Source organism: Microcebus murinus, chromosome 7 (assembly GCF_040939455.1).
Source record: "Microcebus murinus isolate Inina chromosome 7, M.murinus_Inina_mat1.0, whole genome shotgun sequence".
NCBI classification, from domain to species: domain Eukaryota; kingdom Metazoa; phylum Chordata; class Mammalia; order Primates; family Cheirogaleidae; genus Microcebus; species Microcebus murinus.
The window spans coordinates 74,660,014-74,677,499 of NC_134110.1; the positions used below are offsets into that span (position 1 = coordinate 74,660,014).

Consider the following 17,486-nt stretch of genomic DNA (forward strand, 5'->3'; position numbering starts at 1 on the left):
CTAAACCGATCAAGGCAAAAATTAAAAGGAAAAAAAAAGATGAGAAAGACATAGATTGCCAGTATCAGTATTGGAAGTGATTTTCATTACTGATCCTACAGAAATTAAAAGGACAGTAAGGGAATATTAACAATTTTTTAATGTTGACAATTAGGTGACATGGACAAATTGAGAAACACAACTTACCGAAACTGAAAGAAAAGAGTTCAGAGCTAGATTCTACAATTTGTAAGGTCATTTGATTTTTTTTTTCAACAAAGACATTAACTAATCCAGCGAAAAGTCTTTTAACAAATGGTACTGGGATAACTTCTAAATTATATGTACACAGATCTAAATGCAACAGGTAAAACCATAAAACTTTTAGAGAATAACACAAGAGAATGTTATCTGGGGATACACAAAGGTTTTTAAAGTCACAGAAAATAATAACCATAAAAAATAGGTAAATTGGACTCCATCAAAATTAGAAACTATTGCTTATCAAGAGACTATTAAGAATATGAATATATGACCCATAAATTGGGAGAAAATAAACACAAAAGATATATTTGATGAAACTGGTATCCGGGATATATGACAAATTCCTACAGCTTGATAATGGATAAACAATCCAATAAAAATATGGGCAAAAATTCTGGACACTTCACAGAAGATACATGGATCTTCAATAACAACATGAAAAACTGTTCATCATTAATCATCAATGAAATGCAAACTAAAATCAGAACAAACACCAGTACATAACCACTAGAATGGGTAAAAAAAATAACATTGATGAGGTTGTAGAAAAACTGCAACAATCATTCATTCATTGTCAGTGGGAGTAAAACAGAATAGTTTGAAAAAAGTTCTGTCAATTTCTTATAATACTAAACATACATCTACCCTATAACCCTGAAATTGTACTTTTAGCTATTTACTGAAGAGAAATAAAGATACATGTTCACAAAGACTGTACAGTAATATTCACAGCAGCTCTATTCATAAACCTAGAATAACCTAGTGATACATTAATAGGATAATAAAGAAATTATGGTATATCCATATAATACTATGGAATATTTTACACAAAAATAAAAAACAATTGATAAATAATATTAATTTTAAAATGATTATACTGAGTGAAAGAAGCCTTACACAAAAGAACACTTTCTACATAGATTCCATGTATATTAAAATAATCTATGGTAGAAAAAGTCAGAAAAGTAATAGCCTCTGGAGGGCTTGAGGAGGACTGCTTGTGGGAGGGGACACGTTGGAACATTCTGGGATGATGGTAATATTTACCTTCATAGAAGTTTGGGTAACAGGTATATGTATTATCAATTCAGGAAATACACACATATGTATTTTACATCAAAAGAAAACACTGTTAAAAAACACTGAACTCTAGTTAATGATATCCAAGCTTAAGTATTTAGGGAAAAATGTTCTGATGTGTACAATTTACTTTGAAATGTGTCATAATATAGTTTGATGGGCAAATAAATAGGTATACGAAATAAGTATAAAATGTTAATGGTAGATTCTAGTTAATTGTTGGGTATATATTGGTAGCCACTAAGAAACTCTCAAATTTACTGAAGAATGAAAATGTTCATAATGAAATGTTGGGAAAGAAATAAAATTAGAGGCAAAACAGCTTTTTACAGAGAATTTCCCAGATAGTGGGATAATTATGATTTTTAAGTCCCATGATTAAGGAAAATAAAATTTCCTTATTATAGTACAGCATATTTTGCATCTTATAATGACTTTACTTATAAATTCATACTTTTGAAATAAAATCATTTGAGTGTATACATAGCTCAAATAAAATTCAAATTGCATGTTTAGTTTTTATACCAAGTAAGGAAGCAAATAAGAAGTCTTTTCTTAAACATTTTTACAAGCAGTGAATCACCTTTCCTGCCAGACAGCTAGACTCCTATTCTTGGCTAACAAAGTAGGAAGAATTGTCACCATAACTGAATAAGCAGCATGCCATAGTGAAAAGAGTATGATTGGATATCATAAGATTTAAGTTTGAAGCTCAACTCTGGGTCCTAATAAAGTATTCTTACAAATGTCATTTAAACTCCCAGGTTTCTTTTCCATAACAAGGACAATAACATATTAACCTTTATCTACTTGACTGTCATGAGAATGAAATGAGAATAGCCTAAGAAAAACTGAAAAGTTGACTTCAAACTTAAATTACTAAGCCTAAGTCTAAGTTCTGACATTGGTAGAAGAGTCAGTCATTAGAAGATAGAAAATAAAGCCCAAGGAAATGAAGTCATCCAAAAGTTCAGCCATATGGTATCAATGAGGTCAAAGAATATATTCTCCAGGATTCTTGTCTCAGTTCTATTACCAACAACTTATATAGCTCAAATTGAAACCTCTAGGGATTTCTGACACAGAGACTCCTCATATCCTTATTCACTCACTCATCTAAGGCAGACTCCTTGTTTATGCAGCATTGCTGATAAATATTATATATAAGGAAATAGTTCAAGATTAAAAACCCCATGAACCATAGACATTCCATAAGCATTTTCCACTTTCCTCCTCCTTATTTTGAGAAAATAACTTTGAGTATTAAAATTTACTCACAAATTACTAGGTCAAACTAACATTTGACTAATAGCCTCTCTGACCTATACCACTATCTTTCTATCCTAAACCCAGGTAGAAGGCAAACAGAGTAATAATCCACTGCAGTCAGGCAGGTGTGTTGCCTAGGAAAACAACCATCACCGTGGATCAAAGCAAGAATGCTGGAGCGAGGGTTAGACTTGAACAGCAGTAAATTCTAGGAAACGTTCATTCACTCAGTTCACAGATTCTAAAAACCAGATAATCAATAGTAGGGGTAAAAAAAGGATTAACAGCTCAGGAAAGGAGAGATTAGTTAGGTGGTGGTCTACTGGAAACCAAATTGAAGCAGAAACTACGTAAATTAACTTGCCATTCAGCTAAAAGTTCGAGAAGTGGTGTTAACTATTGAACAATTGAAGAGACAGTAGAGGCCAAAAGTAAACTCAAGTATCTATTGTGCTAATAAACAAAGAGTTCTCAGCTTGCATAAGGTTGAAATAAAAGGTGGGTGGAGTGGAAGTAATGTGAATTACTGCAGAACAAGACAAAGAGATTAGACAATAAAGATGTAAAGAAAGACAAGGAAAATGAGTGAAAAGTGTATGTTACCTTTTTCTACCACTACTACTATAATAGAATCCTATTTCTGTAAACGAAAAACAAAAATACATAAATGGATGCATTCAATATAGATTGTTTTAGTTAACTTGTACATAATTTTTATTTTACGTTTTTAAATATTTTTCTTCAAAAAACATATATTGCTTTAGAAAAGTAGGAAAAATAGTTACTTCATTGAGAAGCTGTAAAATTTGATTATCTAATTTCTGAAGTTTCATCTCATTCTGAAAATCGCTTTCATGATTAATTTTCTCTGGCTCTAAAGATGGACATTCAGATATAAAAGATGGCAAAACAGTGTCTGTTGGTGTACTTGCAAACTGCTCCAAGGGAGCCAACTCATCGATGGGTGCTGTTACCACCGGCATACTATCAATGACCTATGACATAGAAACAAATGAAAATCTTTTTAATTTCCATTCACTTATTAATTACAACTTGAAGGTATCTTTTACATTAGGAAAAAATCAATACTGTACCTCATCTTCACTTATATTGAGGGGAGAATCAGAACAGACTAAATTATCCAAAAGACCTTCTAAGCTCTGCAGGCATGATGAATTTATTTCTGTTGTATTTACCATTTCACCAAATATGTTCTTACAATCTAGGATTCTAAGCTGTGGCAAAGTCTGGAGAATAACTCCTCTGTACCCTTGGAAACAAATCATTCAAAATGAAAACTTAAACATTAAAGAAAAAGGCGATTATTTCTAGAATAAACTAAATTTATCAGATACCAGATATATTACCTGAATGCTAAAATTAGTTCAAGAAATCAACTAATAAACTTGTAATAAATGCTACTTATTCAATTCCTCAAGTATGTAATCATTAAACATAAACGAAACAAAATACTCTCTCCACCCCTTTTTGATCCCTGCTGAAGGTTAAAAAGTTAAAATCTCCATCTCTAAAAATTTAGAGTTATAAATGCATGAAACCAGTAATAATTGTAGTCTGGGAAGGAAGCTAAACATCTTTTATTTTTAATATGATTAGTATAAACATAAATAATATATACAAACATGAAGCACGATGATATGAATAATGATCAAAGTGCCAGAATTTCCCTAGTGAGGTTTCAAGAATTAGTAAAGCATTGTCTTTAAATTACACATAACTAATACTAAGACAGGCAATCTATCAAGTATTAAACAATAATATGTTTCTCTTGTTTGAGTTGGTGTTTGGATATTACAAAAAAAAAAGGAATAACGTGTTTATTTTCCCCAAGGGTAATTAAATATGAGAAATCTGACAAATTAACAATAATTTGGTGGTTAGGCTAAAAAGAACACTGTGATTCTGCATGTATGTAATTTTAAAACTAAGTATTTCTAACAAAGACCAATTGAGTGGTTGTAAGAACTCCAAAAGAGAAAATAAGTATTAGAAATTTTCAGGGAAGATAAGTTATTTCAGCAATAAGTTTCCTCTCAATTCTGGAGGGTGACTGTATTGAAAGAAATATCTAATTTAGGAAAGAAAGTGAAAAATAAAGATTCAAGTTGTAGAAACTAGAGGTTATAAAAACAAATTTGTTAGGGAAAAAAAAAATTGAACCCAAGGGTTAGCAAAGAAAAATATAAAATTTAGGAATAAAGTTTCTTCTAAGAAAAAGGTTTCCCCAGAAAATTCAAACCTGTCCTGATTTGCAGGGAGACTTCATCGTTATATGATCTTAGGAAAGTAATTCTCAAGTATTATATTTTCTTCTGTGAAGTAAAATGATCAAAACAGGTTTCCATGCTGTGAAAAGTTGCCTTCTAGTTGCGTGTGAAAAACACAATGGAGCTTCTGTGGCCAACTTGTACTCTAGATTTTTTTTCTCCCTGTAGGTTATTTAGTTTCCTGCAGTGTTCCGAGCAGATCTTTAAAATGTATGTTCACATTTTACACATTTCTCTTGTTTAAGCAATATGAGATAAGTGAGTTCTAGAAAAGCTGTCTAGTCTGTTTTCTTTGCTAACCTGAATGATTCTAAATTGGATCAAACAGCATTTCAGCAGCAGCATCTATATAAAGTTTAAGCTTTTTTTAAAAAAATAATTTATTACTAATATAATAAATTCACACGGCATAAAATTCAAAAGAAACACAGTAAAAAGTTTCTCCAGCATTTCCTGATCTCCAGTTACCCAGTTCCTTTTCCTAGAGTTAGTCAATATTATTGGTTTTTGGTATAGTCTTCTAGATGTTTTCTGTACATACTCAGCAAATACATTGTTACTCTTTTGACACAAATGGTAGCCTATTATATGCAATATTTTTCAATTTGCTTTTCTTTCTCTTAATATATCTTGGAGATAAATGTCCATTAGTAAAGAGAGTTTACATTCTTTTTTATGGCAGCATATATTGTATTAGAATATATCATAATGATATAATTTAATTTTGAGGCATTCACTTATGAAATATAAAACTGTTCAAATGGGAGAACTACTGATCTGTTCATTCTGTGCTCTTTTAAAGCAATTTTTAATAGTTTCTATTAATAAACTAGTTTATTTGTAATCATGTTTTCCCAAATACATAATAAAATGCTACAAAGCTTAAGACTAAAATAAAAGGAGATCATAACACCACTTTCAGAAAACTAAAGAGCTTTGGATATTAACTGTTACAAAAAGTATTAATTGTTCATACCTGGTAGACGACAGACAGGATTATCATCTCCACCTTTCTCCAAAATAAGATTGGTCAAAAAGTGTAATCCTACTGTACACTGAAGTAAGTGATGAATACTATCTATACAATTACTATGTAGGTCAAGATATCTAAGTTTATGCTTAATTCCATGAAGGGGGATCAACCCTGCAATAAGAAAAAAATTCTCTAGATGACACAGCAGACTTTTTGATAGCTAATTAAAAATACCTGTTACATAAGTTATAATTTAAGAGGCCAAGGAGTAACATTAATAAGACCTTGGTGTGAATAGCTACAATATGATATCAGTAAAGTTAATTGTTGTTTTGAAGAAACACAGGTTTAGCATTTCTGAGGCCTTAGCCCAGAGGTTCCTGGGCTCTGGTTCTCTCTTCAAAACAAAACAAATCAAAAGAACCTTCCCAGTTCAATGCATGCACTTATATGCAAACAAGCATAAATCAATGGCTTTAGGCTCTCTCAACATATCACTTTGATTAGCAGGCACAAGCAAATGCTGTATTCCACTTCAATTTTGTTGGTTTGAATATAGAATAAATACAAATAGCACTCATTTAATTTAGTTCTCTAGGAATATTTCTTGTGTGAGCTTATCTGAGCATTTGATAGCAGATACTATTGGTGCCTGGCCCACCTAAGACTTCAGCTATAGCTGTTGTGGATAAGTGCTATGTATAAAACAGAGGGAGCTTGTTGAGCAAAGGTACAGCCTGGAAAGGTGAGGGAGTTAACACCTGCAGGGGCTCTCCTCCATCAAAGGTGACTTGTTAATGGGCAAATGCCCCAGTTTCCTTTCTTTCAGCAGGGCTATACTGACATGCACTCTACATTGTTCCTCAGAGGGTACTACATATTTTACAATTTTGCTTAGTTTAGCACTTTCCATACTCAAAATTACTTACCTTTTTTTCAATTTCTTCAACCTGCCTGGAAGACTGTATTTTGCTCAATGCCCTTTGGCTAACTTCCACTCATCTTTCTGTGACATCCTCAGACAAATCTTTTCTGACCATTCTCTACGAGGTCTGATCGTTCTGTCTTCCTCATTATACTTGACATTTCTCCTTAATTAACCATCACATTCGTAAGTCCTTGTTCCATGTTACTGATTCTTTCTCTTGTGTTTTAATTTTATGGTCCTCTTACACTTAAATTTTAGAGTAACCCAGTGCTCATTCCTAGGTCCCCTTCTCTAACTACACACTCTCCAGAATCTATTTTATGGTTACAAATACTATTGTGTGCTTTTAAATGCAAGTCTACAATTCCAACCATGACCCCCTAGCCCCAAACTGCAGATTTTATAAGTTTGGGGGTATTTTATAAGTTTGGAAAATGTTCTCAAATTTAAGACAGGATCCTTAATTCTCATCCTCTCATCTCTAAACCTGTTCCTCTTCCAATTTGTCCCATGGCACTAAACAGTAACATTGTTCACCTGTCAAACCAGAGAAAACTGATAATTAGTTATCTGTGATTCTTCTTTCCCTCATTTTTATCCCAATCCATCAGCAAGTCCTACAGACTCCACCTACAAAACATATCTATTTACTCCTCTATACTATTTTTTTTTTTTTTTTTTTTTTTGAGACAGAGTCTCACTTTTGTTGCCCTGGCTAGAGTGAGTGCCGTGGCGTCAGCCTAGCTCACAGCAACCTCAAACTCCTGGGCTCAAGCGATCCTCCTGCCTCAGCCTCCCAAGTAGCTGGGACTACAGGCATGCGCCACCACGCCCGGCTAATTTTTTGTATATATATATTTTTAGTTGGTCAATTAATTTCTTTCTATTTTTTTAGTAGAGACGGGGTCTCGCTCAGGATGGTTTCGAACTCCCAACCTCGAGCAATCCGCCCACCTCGGCCTCCCAGAGTGCTAGGATTACAGGCGTGAGCCACCACGCCCGGCCTACTCCTCTATACTATTCCTACCTAAGTCTAGGATCCATCGTCTCTCTTCCAGCCCACTGGAATAGCTTCTTGATCTGAAGCTTGACTTCCACTCCCACCCATATAAAATCAGTAGCCAAAATGATCTTTTAAAAACAATTCTTTCTTACATGGCAAGCCTCATCCTGCCTTAGTCTTTGCATGCTCTCATCATCTAAGTTGCTGTCATTTATTGACGTCTTTATGAATATACAAATTATCATTTTAAGAAGTATCTGTCAGAACTTACAGGGCTGCGTCTTTTATTTTCTTCAGTCTTTATCACTACCTGATATTAAGTTACTAAAATTCATCCTTTTTAGGTGTAGAGTTAGATGTGTTTTAGCAAATATATATAGTTGTAACTACCACTACAATTGAAATATAGAACATTTCCATTACCCCAAGTTTCCTTTATGTTCCTATGTAATTAATCCTCTCTCCTCATCTCCAGCCCCTAGCAACCAATACTTTTTGATTTCTGCCCCTCTAACTTCGCCTTTGTCAGAATGTCATATAACTGGAATCATATAGTGTAGCCTTTTGTGTCTGGCTTCTTTCCCATAGCATAATTCTTTTTAGATTTATCTGTGTTGTTGCATGTATCATTGTTCATTTCTTCTTATTTCCAATTAGTATTCCATTGTATGGATGTATAGCAATTTGTTTATCCATTTACCAGCTGATGGAATATGGGTTGATTTCAATTTTTAGAGATTATGAGTAATCATATAAACATAATCATATAAAAAGCTATATTAATATTAATAGTATGTAATCACATGAACATACATGTGTAGGTCTTTGTGAAGATATGTTTTAATTTCTCTGGGTAAATACCCAGGAATGGGATTCCGTGATAATATGTAGTGTATGTTTACCATTATCAGCAACTGTACCATTTTGAACTTTACTGGCAACATAAGTTTTAGTTCCTCCACAATCTCACCAATGTTTTGTCAGTTTAAAAAATTTTAGCTATTCTAGGTGTGAAGCAGTATCTCATTGTGGTCTTAATTTGAATTTCCTTAATCACTAAGGATGATTAACATTTTTTTCTTGTGCTTATTTGCCATTTGTATATTTTCTTTGTGAGGTGTCTGTTCAAATCTTTGTTTATTTTGGGGGGCACTGATATGACTTTGTTTACTTGTTCTTCTTCCTTACCATAATGTAAGCCCTGGGACTTACCCGTTTATTGTTTTTTTCATCACTATAAAACAGTATGTAATATAGTGATCTTCAATAAATATTTGTTGAAAGAATGAACTACCTTATCCAATAGTCACATTTTTCAGATAAGGAAACCACATCCAAAGTGTAAAATACCTTGCTCAACGTTACACAGCAATGACAGAGCTAGGGTTGAAACTCAAGTCTTATACTTTCATGTCTCTGGGGTAATAAAGATTTAAAATAATTAAAATATAGTTGCTACTTCAGCTCAAAGGTACAGATTGGGTCTTTTTATTTTTTGTATGCTAAGCAGCTTGCATAGGGTAGTATTTTTTTAGTGGGGGAGAAAAACAAATCAACAAATGAATAAATGGTTTCAAATACTGATAAAGATTATGAAGATAATTAGGGAATTTTGCTAGTTTGAACAGATAATTCTAAGAATAGTCATGAATGTTAAATTTATCAGTTGTATCACTTTAATCAACTAAAAAAATAGTTAATTCTTGGCCGGGCGCTGTGGCTCACGCCTGTAATCCTAGCTCTTGGGAGGCCGAGGCGGGCGGATTGCTCAAGGTCAGGAGTTCAAAACCAGCCTGAGCAAGAGCGAGACCCCGTCTCTACTATAAATAGAAAGAAATTAATTGGCCAACTGATATATATATATAAAAATTAGCCGGGCATGGTGGCGCATGCCTGTAGTCCCAGCTACCCGGGAGGCTGAGGCAGAAGGATCACTTGAGCCCAGGAGTTTGAGGTTGCTGTGAGCTAGGCTGACGCCACGGCACTCACTCTAGCCTGGGCAACAAAGCGAGACTCTGTCTCAAAAAAAAAAAAAAAAATAGTTAATTCTTAAATCTTTTCAGACATACCAAAGACAAAAAGAAAAATAACTTCATTTGTTCTTTAATTTGCAACAGCCTTTGGAATGCCACATAACTGCACTGTTCAATGTGGTAGCCACTAATTAGATGTGGCTTTTTATATTTAAAGTGAGAATAAAATTACAAATTTAGTCCCTAAGTTTCACTAGCGATATTTCAAGTGCTCAACAGCCACATTTAGCTATCAGCTGGCATACCAGACAGCACAGATATAAAACATTTCACCATTGTAGAAGGGTCTACTGGAACTACTCCACTCTATAACACAGTACATTGACTAAAGATTAAGATTAAGGCCGGACGTGGTGGCTCACGCCTGTTATCCTAGCACTCTGGGAGGCCGAGGATTGCTCAAGGTCAGGAGTTCGAAACCAGCCTGAGCAAGAGCGAGACCCCGTCTCTACCATAAATAGAAAGAAATTGATTTGCCAACTAATATATATGTATAAAAAATAAATTAGCTGGGCATGGTGGTACATGCCTGTAGTCCCAGCTACTTGGAAGGCTGAGCCAGAAGGATTGCTTGAGCCCAGGAGTTTGAGGTTGCTGTGAGCTAGGCTAATGCCACGGCACCAAATCTAGCCTGGGCAACAAAGTGAGACTCTGTCTCAAAAAAAAAAAAAAAAAAGATTGAAACAGTTTTCCCCTAAACTGGGTCCTTCCCATCTGAGTTTTCCCTGCTACTTTTTTTTTTTACTCAACTGTGGCTTTGGTACCAACAAAATAAAATTATGACTGAATCATACTTTCTGGATAGTCAGAAACTGGATTACTATTCAGAGATCTCCAACATGCAAAGCTAAATCACGTGACTAACTTTTAGCATTACAGAAAACATAAGCATGTCTACTTACCACTAAGATCACTTATGTGGTTATAAGATAAATTTAGTCTACTCAGATTAATTAGTTCTTCAAGTCCTAAAATAAAATAAAATAAAATAAAACCTTTGTAGGATTTAAAGAATTAGAGAGATATAGCATCACAATATTATTTCAGCCTATCATGAAGAAAAACTAGTTTGGTAACAGTGAAAACAATTTGAAAAAATACTTAGTTTTAAAAAAAATTAACACTTTTCTGGAAGAACATTTTGTATAATGAGTTTTAGAGTCAGTTTTCAAAAGTTTATGCTAATATTTATTCCATTCTTTCAGGAAGAAAAATGGACTTAAATCATCTTCCTTATGAAGAATTAGATGAAATATTAGATGAAGTATTAGATGAAAATCACTTACAAACCTTCTATTCTTGTGATCAAATTGCAGGATAAATTTAAAGTGCATAGTTTTGTCAGTGTGTTTAGTCCTTCAATTTGACTTATTTGATTAGATGACAGATCTAAGTGTCGTAAGTTCCAAATGTGATCAATGGCTTCGATCTTGGAGATGTTATTGCAATGAAGATTGATGGCATGAAGGGTTGAATCTAAAGATAATTCTGATATGCTACAAAAGCAAATAGATATTATAAAAAACAAGTAAAAATAGATTTTAAAAGCATGACCAAATAACTAAAATTAACTAAACGGCATATAGATAATAAATGTGCTCTATTCATTCCAGAATGAAATCCTTCCTATTTGTGGTCACTTTGAAATGTCTCACACAACACAGTGCTTCTTACCACAAAAACCAGTATTCTGGACCACTTATATCAACAAGAAACCACTCAAAAGAGAGAAGTGGCTGTGGGCATTTCTAGTTTCTATTTTTAAAATCATCAACATAGAATGAAGGCAGTATTGCACAGCAGTCAATAATTGTAAAAGGCTCTGGGATCCTGATACCCCAATTAAAATCTGTACTTTACCACTTTTTTGAAATGTTACTTGAGCCAATGTCTTAACCTTTCTGTGCCTCAGTTTCCTTATCTCATTTAATTCTTATAATAACTCTTAGGTAGTAGGTATCATAAGGATACCGAAGTTTACGGAAATTAAATAATTTGTCCAAGTTCTTGCAGTCATTATGTTAACATAGCCCAGGTATAAATCCAGATCTTATACTGGAGTTTATAACCTTACCTTCTTCACTGTCTCCAATGGCTATTTAATCCACAAAGTAGTTGATTTTCAAAAAACCACTAGTTATTGTTATTTCTACTGAAAAAGTTCCTGTCTTCCCTTGTTGAAAGCTGGAATGCACCTCCTCTAAATAGAACTCATCTCTTCACTCCCTCAATTATTTTATTTTATTTTAGAGACAGAGTCTCACTTTGTTGCCCAGGCTAGAGTGAGTGCCATGGCATCGGCCTAGCTCACAGCAACCTCAAACTCCTGGGCTCAAGCAATCCTGCTGCCTCAGCCTCCCAAGTAGCTGGGACTACAGGCATGCGCTACCATGCCTGCCTAATTTTTTCTATATGTATTAGTTGGCCAATTAATTTCTTTCTATTTATAGTAGAGATGGGTTTCGCTCTTGCTCAAGCTGGTTTCGAATGCCTGACCTCGAGCAATCTGCCCGCCTAGGCCTCCCAGAGTGCTAGGATTACAGGTGTGAGCCATTGCACCCAGCCACTCCTCAATTATTAATACTACCTAAAAGTGAAACCTCTCTTGAAGATAGTAGTTTCAGGAACACGAATTAGAGTAAACATGATTTAGAGGTGCTGGATGGAGGTACAGTCAGGAACAGAAACAATGTCATGAGCATGTGTGGTGGGTCCTATAGAAGCTATCAGAAAGCTGTAGGAAACCTAAGTCTGGCAGAATAGAAGCGTTTGCAAATTTCAAAACTGCCACCTCTAAAGTGACCAATTGAAGCATTTCCCAATTATCTAGCTTCTGTCATTTAATGAGCTTTTATTTAGTGCCAGACTTTATGCTATTAATGTATGCTCTTAATGATAACCATTTATTTTCTGACACATTTCTGTTTCTGGAAATTAATATTGTACAGATAATGCAGGATAGTAGAAAAAGAAGACAGTGAAATTAGAAATGGGTTTGAATTGGAACTTAATGATCACCAACTGCATAAAGTCGGACAAATTATTTAGATTCTGAGTTTCAGATTCACAATACGTAAAATGAGAAAAACTACTACCTTGCAGAATTGCTGTGAGGATTAGTGATAATATATACAACATGTACACATAGCTGGCATTCAGTAAATGGTAGCAATTACTAAACATAAACGTAAATATTCCTTTGAAAAACATTTTCTTGGGGTCATTTGGCAAATTTCAGATCAGAATTCAGAACAAGATGCTTAATTATCAGTAGCAGGTTCGCATAGAGGAGGAACAGCCGACAAAGGAACAGCATGTGCAAAGGCACAGAAAAGCTTACTATGAAACTGCTTGTAGCTCAATACGGCTAACCTTAGAGTATAACTGGAGAAATGGTAGGAGTAAACACTAAAGAGACAGAAAAGATAGGCAGAGAACAATCAGTAATTCGGAATAACCTCACAGGCCATGCGCAAGTTTGGGGCTGCAGAGACAGGAAAACGGCGAACTAAATATAGTAGGTTTAATACTTGCAAAAACTATATGAGTTCCCGTATTATAGTGCTCTGTAAGAGAAATCAGAACGGGGGTAAAGAGAACTGAGGCAAAACCAATGAGGAGCAGCGATACTAACGCTGCCACTTTTTTTTCAAGGTAGGAGGAGAAGCAGAGGAGAGACCAGAGAACACGAGAAGACCAACAATGAAAGAGCAAGCCAAGGAATAATAACCAGTTAAGACAGGAAAACCAGCAGAAGGAAGAGTGGTCAGAGACTGGTGAAGAATCGGGTCGCGGAGCAGTTTCAGTGCTAAGCGGCGCCGTGGGCAATGCCAGGCAGAAGACAAGGGCGGGAAGGGACGCAGGGCTCATCAACCTGGCACTTGGGCAGGGCAGTTTTGGCGGCGTAGGGCGGCCGAAAGCCAGACTGCGCGAGTGCACGGTCTTGGCCGGCAAAGCAGCTTCGCGCCTCTGCTCCGCTGAGGCCGCCCGCCGCCCACAGCCCCAGGCCTAGGGGTGCGCGGGCCGCCCCAGGCTGTGGAGCGCCCTTTACCTCCGCAGGCCTTTGTCCATGAAGCATTTATCTCCGCAGCTGCTGACGCCGTCCTCGTTTTCAACTTCTGCCTCCACCGCCGCCTCCATGGCACTAGCGACGGGGAGTGCGGTCTTAACCGGCGTCCAGCGCTGGGCCCGGGAGTCCGGAACACGCCTCCCGAGAGCGAGGAAGGGCGGGCCGGGGGCGCGGGGCTCGAATCCCGTCTCCAACCGACAGCCGGGCACTTTCCCGCCCAGACGCTGCCGCAAAGCCAGAAGCCTGATCTCCACCAAGGGCTCCCTCCTTTTGCGGCATCTGCGGTACGACTCTTGAGGCTTGCCGTAAAGCGGAGCTTCTTTCTGAGCGTGTTGGGGTTGAGGCGTTAGTGGATTTTCATCGCAGTTTGGTTTTACATACCTTTACATAGACTTACATACGTATAAATTGTTCCCCCACCGGCCGTTGCCCTTCCTGTTGATTCATTAAATATTTGAGGGATGCCTCAAAGTATGTCATTATTTTCCCTGTGCAATGAAGGATAAGATGAAGCCATTCTTGTTCCTGGAAGTGTTCACAGTCCAATGGAGGAGACAGAATTGCCGTGCAACATGACGAATGCACAGGAACATCTAAGCCAACCGTAGAGTAATATGGGTAGTGGGTAAATTTTCTAAAAGGTAGTGATTGATAACTGAGTAGTCCTACTAAATTAAGGGGAGTTTGGGGAAAGAACTGTGTTACAGGTGGCAAAACAATACTTGTATAAGGTCGAAGAACTGCTGGCTAGCTTGTTTCCTAAGTCATGGTAATTTTAAAAAAATGAAGGCACAAGGTACACCAGTCCACCCTTATCTTATAGGGATTCCAAGACCCCTCCAGTGGATACTTGAAAGTGCAGATAGTACTGAACCCTATATATACTATGTTCTTTCACACACATACCTATGATAAAGTTTAATTTATAAATTAGACACAGTAAGAAACTAACAATAACTAATAAAATAGAACAATATACTGTAATAAGAATGTGAATGTCATGTGTCTCTCAAAATACCGTCTTGGACTGTACTCACTCTTTTTCTTCTTCTTTTTTTTTTTTTTGAGACAGACTAAAGACAGGCTCTCTCTGTTACCCAGGCTAGAATGCATTGGTGTCATTATAGCTCACTGCAACCTCAAATTCCTGGGTTCAAGTGATTCTCCCGCCTAAACCTCTGGAGTAGCTGAAACTACAGGCATGGGCCACCACATCCAGCTGATTTTTCTATTTCTGAAAGAGAATGGTCTTGCTCTTGCTCAGGCTGTTCTCAAATTCCTGGCCTCAGGCGATTCTCATGCAATCCTTCACCTCCTCCCACCTTGGCCTCCCAAAGTGTTAGGGTTACAGGTGTAAGCTTCTGCACTTAGCCTCTTCTTCTTCTTTTATTTATTTTTGGAGACAGAGCCTCGCTCTCCTCTTCTTTTTGTGATGATGTGAGATGATAACCTAAAAAGCTAGGTAACTAATGGGCAGGTAGCATATACTGTGTGGCCACACTGGACAAAGGGATGATTCATAACCAGGATTGGAAGGAGTGGAGAAGTTTGAGATTTCATTAGTCTACTCAGAACTGTATACAATTTAAAACTTATAAATTGTTTATTTATGGAATTTTCTATTTAATATTTTTTGGATCACAGTTGACTGCAGGTAACTAAAACTGCAGAAGGCAAAACTGCAGATAAGAGGGAACTACTGTATATCTCAGATCTGAACCTGTCACTATCCTGAACTAAAAACTTCAATGGCTCCTCATTAAGAACTTAAAAAAAGCACCTAACTTTTTTCCTTTAAAAAATTTTTCAGACAAAAATTATTTATTAAATACTTGTACATAGCATTACCATGCTACATTAGGCTACCTATCTTATTGTTTATACATAATGTGGAAAAATTTAGGTTACTATGCCCAAAAAATCTTAAAATTAATTTTGAGTATAATCTGATTTGATAGTTGGTATTTTATATTAAAAGTCTTTTACTTTGTATATTTTCTTTGTAGTTCATTCAGATGAACTACAAAGTCATAGTCTAATTATTTTATTCGATTTTATAAATTTTGTTTCCTAGCTTTCAAATCTAACATTGAATATATTTCTAGGCTTAACTGCCATTAATTGAGGTATACCTACCATATTCTGAAACTCATGGCCACAATTTATTGTTTCCTATGACCACATGCTTTGCACTGTTTGCAGCTCCTTCCAACAGAAGGTGGGAGTGGAATCTACTTATTGGCTCTTAGATTCTGGGCTGGTTGGTGACTTTTTTGGCTGTAAGGATGTGTTGTAAGTGGTGGTGTGCTAGTCTCAAGATATTCCCTCAAGACACCTTGCATGCTGTGGTCCAAGATGGCCTAGCCAAAATTGGAATAAGCCCAGGCTAGCTGGCTAGAGGATGAGAGACTCCATGGAACAGAAATAAGACCCCTGAGTTAATTTGGGCTACTATTATATAACCAAATACCACAGCTTGAGTAGCTTATAAACGACAGAAATTTATTCTCATAGTTCTGGAGGCTAGAAGTCAGAGATCAGTGTGCCAGCATGGTAGTAGTTCTGGTGAGAGTACTTTTCCGGGTTATAGGCTGCTGATGTCTCCTTGTGCTCTCACATGACATAAAGAGGTGAGAGAGCTCTATGGGGTCTCTTATAAGGGCACAAATCACATTCATGAAGGCTTCACCCTCATGACCTAATCATCTCCCAAGGGTCCCATCTCCTAATACTATCACATTAGGGGTTAGAATTCCAACGTATGAATGGGGGTATTGGGGGGACAAACAGTTAAGCACACACATCTGCATTCATGAGCCCAGTAGAGACCAAAAGAAGTGCTCGGCTGAACTCAGCCCAAATTGCTAAATCACAGAAACGGGAGCTAACTCTAGAGTTTTTTTTTTTAAGCACTTTTTAATCTCTGGCCTTGAAAAAATTTGCATTATTTGTGAATTCTAGTTACTTATATATACCATCCCCCCTCACAGACGCACTGTGTCTTAACCTCTCTATGTCAACCTTCATATACAATGTTTCTGTGGTTTGGTTTTTGTTGATGTCTTACTTTATCCATACTATTTGGAGGGTTTAGTAGTTTCCAAAAAATGAATTTTCCAAAACTGAACTTCTTTCAGGAGCACCTACTTCTTAAAATTTAAATTTTGGTGGAATATTTTGTAATATATTTCTTATTATATCCTGCATTTTAAAATTATACCAAATATAATTTAACATATACTTTTTAAAAAAAATTTCAGCATATACAGGGGTACAAATGTTTTGGTTACATAAATTGCTTTTTTACCATTTGAATCAAAGTTGTAAGTGTTCTCATCCCAGATAGCGTGCATCGGTCCATTATGTATGAATTTACCCATGCGCTCCTACCCCCTTCCTCCTGCTTGATTTCCAATGAAAGTTGTTACCATATGTGCACATAAATGTTGATCGATTAGTTCCAATTTAATGGTGAGTACATGGGGTGTTTGTTTTTCCATTCTTGTGACTCTTCACTTAGGAGAATGGTCTTAAGTTCCCCCCAGGTTAATACAAGAGGTATTAGTTCACCAATTTCTTTTTATGGCTAAGTAGTACTCC

General features: G+C 36.1%; 1 protein-coding gene across 3 annotated transcripts in view; it reads right to left on the reverse strand.

Moving 5' to 3' along the window:
• Positions 1-14,132, reverse strand: part of LRRCC1 (leucine rich repeat and coiled-coil centrosomal protein 1) — a 39,411-nt gene extending 25,279 nt beyond the window's left edge. The window contains exons 1-6 of one of the 3 annotated variants that reach the window (XM_012774233.2): positions 13,869-14,130; positions 11,108-11,313; positions 10,720-10,785; positions 5,857-6,024; positions 3,687-3,862; positions 3,378-3,587 (exon numbers count right to left, since the gene is read on the reverse strand). In XM_012774233.2, the coding sequence (XP_012629687.1) occupies positions 3,378-3,587; positions 3,687-3,862; positions 5,857-6,024; positions 10,720-10,785; positions 11,108-11,313; positions 13,869-13,957 (915 nt within the window). In that variant the 5' untranslated portion in view covers positions 13,958-14,130. Of the gene's footprint in view, positions 1-3,377; positions 3,588-3,686; positions 3,863-5,856; positions 6,025-10,719; positions 10,786-11,107; positions 11,314-13,868 lie in introns of all 3 variants that reach the window. The other 2 variants (XM_076005187.1, XM_076005188.1) reach the window with 2 other exon arrangements.
• Between the last annotated feature and the right edge of the window lie 3,354 nt (positions 14,133-17,486).